A 7,430-nucleotide genomic window follows, 5' to 3' on the forward strand; every position below is an offset into this window, starting at 1 on the left:
GACAGTGTGCACAATCCTAAAATGCATACACATAGTCACCCCCCCCCACCCCAGCCACAGCCAACAGTTCTGCTACTTTCGGATGGGGAACTGAGATTCTAGCAACAGGATAAGCAGTTCATACCTAGCATTAGCACTGCTACACTCTGTGATGAGGAAGGCCACCCTAATCACAGAAGATACTTTTCATCCCTTCCATCAGTCGTTCCAGCTGCTCCCATCAGGAAGAAGGTTTAAAGTCCCTCTGGCCCAGAAAGCAATTTATAAAAAATCATTTATTCCGTTTGCAATATAAACCTTGAACATTTTAAATCAGAACTATACCTTTACACACTTTGAACAGACCTCCTTTATGTGTTTTCATGTGCTTTGTGTGTGTTTAAGTGTTATTCTAAGTGCAAGAATGCTGTTAGAGCCCATCAAAGAAATATTTCTGTCACCGTTTGGGGCAGACGATAAAGTTTTCTATACTATTCCAAACAATATGCAAAACATTATGCTTTTCAGGTTCATGTTCTTTCACCGATAGTTGTTTTTGGATTCTTGTGGAAATGTATCAATTCAACCTTTATTTAGACATTATTTAAAGAAAGCATGTAAATTGAAAAAACAATAAATGGAAGAAAATGATGTTAAAAACAGCTATATTATAAGGCGATATACTAACAACAGGAACATGTCTAAGTTGGTTTTTGCCATGAACTTAGCAGCTGTTTGAAGTCTTTCAGAGTGGCAATCAACAGTTTATTTATCTGGGTTTTACTGCAGGCTGAGCAGCAGGGTCCAGCATTCCTGACCTCGGGTCAGTTCACCCCTCACGCCCTAGGGAGAAGAGATCGACCCGATCCCGTCCAGAATGCCCGGTACCAGGCCTACAACATGAGGATGCATTCGAACATGGTACTGCTCAATATTTAAATCAGTTTAATTTTCCTCTAATTGAATTCTTTTTATTGCTGAGTGAAGAGGCCATAAAAAACAAAAGCACTTTTTTTTGTTCAAAAGACTGGAGTTTCATCTTTGTTTTTTAAATACTATGTACAGTATCTAAAAAAGTTGAATCTAGTCCTCTGGACATTCAAAAGTCAAAACAAAGCAAAACGACAACAAAAAAAGTAGAAACGTTTCATCTTTCATCCGAAAGACTTCTTCAGTCTGAGGTGCTGTATTCACTCAGGGTGCATTCACACCAGCTCTGTTTAGTCGCTTTAATCGAACTCTAGCTCGTTTTCCTAGAAAGTCCGGTTCGTTTAGGGAGGTGTGAACGTGCCATCAAACTCTGTCATGGAACAAAAAGGTGAACTCTGACCCGTGCTAAAACCTAGGTCTGGGTCCGGTAGAAGCGAACTCCAGCGCGGTTCGAGTACAGTGTGAATGCAAACAGACCGGACCCGCTCCACAGGACAAACAAACACACACATTTCTCTGACCTCATATGGAGCCGTCAGCTGACTTGTGTGAAGAACAATATTCTCCATGGTCTTCTGTCTCATCTTCTGCTCATGCTGAGTCCATTGTTGAAAAATGACAAACTATAACTCCTAAAACTGATAAAACTTGATGCCACTTCGTTTTTATTTTTATTTACAGAAGAAGAAGAAGACGTGTCTTCAGAGGTTTTTGTGTTGTTTATTTCAGTAGTTCTTGGTGCAGCACCCCCACAGGCGAGCGGGGGAACAGGTTGGTTCAACAGGTTGACTCCACTGTTCAGTGCAGAGTGAATGCAAACGCACCAGCTCAAATGTAACAAAATGTCATGAATATTGGTCCTGAACCGAACCGAGTCTACCGGACTATCAGGTGTGAAAACGACCTCAGTCTCTTAAATAGCACCTTCTCAGAGTGGATCAACCAGTTTGCTGCTGACAACCAGAACCAGCTGATCACATGCTCAAGAAGGACCATCAGCCTAACAATGGATCATTAGCACACTGATGGCTGTTTACTGTTCACAGAGGGCTGAGTGATACTAGCAATCACAGCATTGTAAGAGGGGGACAGTTGAACCCGGAGGCTCCGCCCCTGTTTAATGATGGACGGTTTCTTTTCACAAAGATGGCCTCCTTTACTCCTCTCTCAAACCATCGTTCCTCTCTGTCCAGGATGTGAACATCTTCATCCCTGAAAGAGTGACAGCTGGCCTGGAGATGAGTGTAGACCTCAGAGTCCTGGCCTGATGATGTTGATCTTTTGTGCTGGTCCATCCTTTTGGCCAGTGGCTGTTTAGTTTCCCCGATGTAAGACTGATCACCCTCCTGACACTGAACAGCATACACAATATTACTCTGTGCCGGGGGACTGGATCTTTGGGATGAACCAGTCTTTAATGTATTTTGGGGTTTAAAAGCCTCTGGGACGTTATGTTTAGAAAATAAACGTCTCAGTTTCTCTGATACTCCCTCAACATACGGAATGACCACTGGTCTGGGTCTGGGTTCCTCCTTTTCACCTGTTGGCTGACTGGAGTCCTGTTTGGGTTTCTTCTCTGCTTTCAGGAAGGCCCAGTTAGGATATCCACATTGCTCTAGAGCCTGTCTTGTGTGGGATTTCTCCTTCTGCCTGGCTCCTGAGCTAGTGGGGACGCTGTCTGCTCTGTGGTACAGAGTCCTGATGACTCCTAACTTGTGCTCCAAAGGGTGATGGGAGTCAAACTGCAAATACTGGTCTGTGTGGGTGGGTTTGTGGTACACCTCAGTTTGCAAATGTCCTCTATCAGAGACTGAGACCTCACAGTCCAAGAAAGCCAACCTGCCATTTTTTACATCTTCTCGTGTGAACTTGATGTATTTATCCACAGAGTTGATGTGGTCAGTAAAATGTTGGACTCCCTGAGATTTAATTTTAGCCCAGGTGTCATCAACATAGAATAGACTTCCTGTGCGTGTCAGAGTTGATTTTAAAATTCTCCTGCTGACATTCAAGTGCATTAACAGCCTTGCACCATCATACCTCTCCGACCTTCTTCATCCTTATTCTCCTTCTCAGGTTTTGAGATCATCGGACCAGCTGCTTTTGGTGGTTCCAAAAACCAGCTGAAGCTCAGAGGAGATCGGGTGTTTTCAGTCAATCTACCCATCAACATTCGACAGGCCACCTCAGTCTCTGCTTTTAAAACTCTTCTAAAAACACACCTATATTCATTGACATTTAACACAGAGTGATCGGATTTAGATTGATTTTTTTTAAAATTCTGACTGAGTTTATGCTTTTTTGTTATTATTCCTTGACTTATGTCACAAGATGGTCTGATTTAGTATTTCATTGTTTCTAATTATGTTTTCTGTTTTATATTTTTATTCCATGTGCTGTAAATATATCTTGTTGGTTGTCAGCAGCAAACTGGTTGATCCACTATGAGAAGGTGCTATTTATAAGACTCAGCTGATACAACACCTCAGACTGAAGAAGTCTTTCGGATGAAAGACAAAACGTTCCTACATTTTTTATTTTGTTTTGCTTTGTTTTGTTTTTTTGAATGTCCAGAGGACCAGATTTAACTTTTTTGGGTCCATTAGTGTTGTCTTCTCTCCATCCATCCATCTTCTTCTTATCTGGGGTGGGGTCACGGGGGTAGCAGCCTAAGTAGGGAGGCCCAGACTTCCCTCTCTCCAGTCACTTGGGCCAGCTCCTCTGGGGGGATCCCAAGGCGTTCCCAGGCCAGCCGAGAAACATAGTCCCTCCAGCGTGTCCTGGGTCTTCCTCTGGGTCTCCTCCCGGTGGGACGTGCCTGGAACACCTCACCAGGGAGGCGTCCAGGAGGCATCCTAACCATAGATGAACGTAGATTGACCTGTAAATTGAAAGCTTCGCCTTTTGACTCATCTCTCTCTTCACCATGACAGACCGGTGTCTTCTCTCTGGTTAATGTTTCTATTTGTTCAGAAAACTGTTGTAACATTAGGATCTGTGAAATTCTTCTGAGTCATCTGGTTATCTCAAAGCTACTGGTTATTTTCAACATTCTGAAGAAAACCGTTTTTGATGCACTCTTGAGATTTTTTTGATGTATAAAACATCTCAAACATGTTGTTGGTTTAAAGGAGAACATCTTTGGAATAAAACTACAAGATACTGGTCATGACTAGGTTAGATGTGGATTATCTGACATGATGGAAATCTGATTGTTCTGTTTATCTGAATTGGATCTTAAATAAAAACGTGTTTGTTCCGTCACTTCAGTCTTCTCGTTTTATAAACTCCTGTTGTTCAGGGATGGAAGTTTTAAATGTTAGATTTTTATTTTCCAGGATGCTGCTCAGTCACTGAAAGCCACTATGAAGAACGGAGGAAATGTGAGTTAACACAAATTTTTTTTCTCATTAAGATTAAAATAAAGAAAATAATAAAAAAAAATCAAACTCATATTCCTAGTATCACCTGTGGTTCTATGTTAGATGAGACAACTTTAAAAATGTCACTAGAACCTGATTAGTTTGGATGTTTGAATTGTTTTTATTCTGTTGAGCTCTCTGAATTGTCAAAAATAATAGCTTCATCCAAACCATCCATATGCTAGATCCCATCCCAACCGGGCTATTTTCATTCAACCTTTATTTATGCAGGTTAGTCCCACTGAGCCTCGGGGACTCATTTACAAGAGAGGCCTGATTTTAACTAATTTTAACTGCAGTAAACACATTTAAGTAAAAGTTGTCTGCCTGAAAAAGGGGCATTAGACGCACCTAACAAAGAAATAAGCGCTGATCATTGCAACTCCAGATTGTCATCAACTCTAGTTAAACTGTTGTCTAGTCAACCTTGTAATGGGTCAATATTGAACAATATTTTAATTTCCTGACACCATTTTCAAAACTTTGACCCAAGTGTCGAGCCATTTGGACATCTCTTGTCTCCTAACATCCCATGAACTGACACATTTTAATTTTACAGCAGGAATTTCTTGTTCGAGTTCATAAGAAATTAGTTTTCAAAGTTTTTTGAGTCCAGTCTGGCTCTTTTGGGAGAGAGACTCTGTCCTGTTGTACTGAATAGTTTTTCAGCAGTCTTTCAATACGGCCATGGGTGGTGCGTATCTTCTGGCTGACTCTCCACAATGGAATCCATTTTGGGTGTGTTAGCAGTGCTGTGGGTTTGCACAGCTCAATGGCGTAAATACTAGAATATAGGCCATTGACTCAGCTCTTCTTGAAGGTGGGTCTAACGTTACCTGCCCATTTTGCAGTGATCCAATGGGCCATCTCCCCTCTCGCCATTGGTTACTTTCAAAATAACGAACAAATTAAAAAAACGCAACGTGAATGTAACTTGTAACACAACGCATTATATAAATGTAGAGTAGTAGAAAGTACATATACAGGTCCTTCTCAAAAAATTTGCATATTATGATAAAGGTCATTATTTTCCATAATATATTGATAAAAATGAAACTTTCATATATTTCAGATTCATTGCACACCAACTGAAATATTTCAGGTCTTTAATTGTTTTAATACTGATGATTATGGCATACAGCTCATGAAAACCCAAAATGCCTGTCCCAAAAAATGAGCATATCATGAAAAGTTTCTCTAAACAAGCTATTAACCTAACCATCTGAATCAACGACGTAACTCTAAACACCTGCAAAAGATTCCTGAGGCTTTTAAAAACTCCCAGCCTTGTTCATTACTCAAAACCTCAATCATGGGTAAGACTGCCGACCTGACTGCTGTCCAGAAGGCCATCATTGACACCCTCAAGCAAGAGGTTAAGACACAGAAATAAATTGCTGAATGAATAGTCTGTTCCCAGAGTGCTGTATCAAGGCACCTCAGTGGGAAGTCTGTGGGAAGGGAAAAGTGTGGCAGAAAACGCTGCACAACGAGAAGAGGTGACCGGACCCTGAGGAGGATTGTGGAGAAGGGCCGATTCCAGACCTTGGGGGACCTGCGGAAGCAGTGGACTGAGTCTGGAGTAGAAACATCCAGAGCCACCGTGCACAGGCGTGTGCAGGAAATGGGCTACAGGTGCCACATTCCCCAGGTCAAGACACTCTTGAACAAGAGACTGCGTCAGAAGCGCCTGACCTGGGCTACAGAGAAGCAGCACTGGACTGTTGCTCAGTGGTCCAAAGTACTTTTTTCAGATGAAAGCAAATTTTGCATGTCATTCTGAAATCAAGGTGCCAGAGTCTGGAGGAAGACTGGGGAGAAGGAAATGCCAACATGCCAGAAGTCCAGTGTGAAGCACCCACAGTCAGTGATGGTCTGGGGTGCCATGTCAGCTGCTGGTGTTGGTCCACTGTGTTTTTTCAAGGGCAGGGTCAATGCAGCAGCTATCAGGAGATTTTGGAGCACTTCATGCTTCCATCTGCTGAAAAGCTTTATGGAGATGAAGATTTCATTTTTCAGCACGACCTGGCACCTGCTCAGTGCCAAAACCACTGGTAAATGGTTTACTGACCATGGTATTACTGTGCTCAATTGGCCTGCCAACTCTCCTGACCTGAACCCCATAGAGAACCTGTGGGATATTGTGAAGAGAAAGTTGAGAGACACAAGACCCAACACTCTGGATGAGCTTAAGGCCGCTATCGAAGCATCCTGGGCCTCCATAACACCTCAGCAGTGCCACAGGCTGATTGCCTCCATGCCACGCCGCATTGAAGCAGTCATTCATGCAAAAGGATTCCCGACCAAGTATTGAGTGCATAACTGAACATGATTATTTGAAGGTTGGTGTTTTTTGTATTAAAAACACTTGTCTTTCATTGGTGGGATGAAATATGCTCATTTTTTGGGACAGGCATTTTGGGTTTTCATGAGCTGTATACCATAATCATCAGTATTAAAACAATTAAAGAGCTGAAATATTTCAGTTGGTGTGCAATGAATCTGAAATATATGAAAGTTTCATTTTTATCATTACATTATGGAAAATAATGACCTTTATCACAATATGCTAATTTTTTGAGAAGGACCTGTACTTGATGTAAAATGTAGTGGAGTAAAAGTTGGAAGTAACATGTTTAACTCTATCTAAAAAAAAAAGTTAAATCTGGTCCTCTGGACATTCAAAAACAAAACAAAGAAAAACAAAACAAAAAAAAAATGTAGAAACGTTTCGTCTCTCATCCGAGAGACTTCCTCAGTCTGAGGTGCTGTTTTCAGCTCAGTCTCTTAAATAGCACCTTCTCAGAGTGGATCAACCAGTTTGCTGCTGACAACCAGAACCAGCTGATCACATGATCAAGAAGGACCATCAGCCTAACAATGGATCATTAGCACCTGATGGCTGTTTACTGTTCACAGAGGGCTGAGTGATACTAGCAATCACAGCATTGTAAGAGGGGGACAGTTGAACCTCGAGGCTCCGCCCCTGTTTAATGATGGACGGTTTCTTTTCACAAAGATGGCCTCCTTTACTCCTCTCTCAAACCATCGTTCCTCTCTGTCCAGGATGTGAACATCTTCATCCCTGAAAGAGTGACC

General features: G+C 41.9%; 1 protein-coding gene across 1 annotated transcript in view; it reads left to right on the forward strand.

Annotated features, from left to right (window-relative positions):
• xrn2 (5'-3' exoribonuclease 2) overlaps positions 1-7,430 on the forward strand; it is a gene marked incomplete in the record, with an annotated part of 147,199 nt that overhangs the window by 62,270 nt on the left and 77,499 nt on the right. The window contains 2 exon segments of the mRNA XM_037686039.1: positions 769-900; positions 4,248-4,292. Coding sequence (XP_037541967.1) covers positions 769-900; positions 4,248-4,292 — 177 coding nt within the window.

This window comes from Nematolebias whitei, chromosome 12 (assembly GCF_014905685.2).
Source record: "Nematolebias whitei isolate Nwh7 chromosome 12, NemWhi1, whole genome shotgun sequence".
NCBI lineage: Eukaryota > Metazoa > Chordata > Actinopteri > Cyprinodontiformes > Rivulidae > Nematolebias > Nematolebias whitei.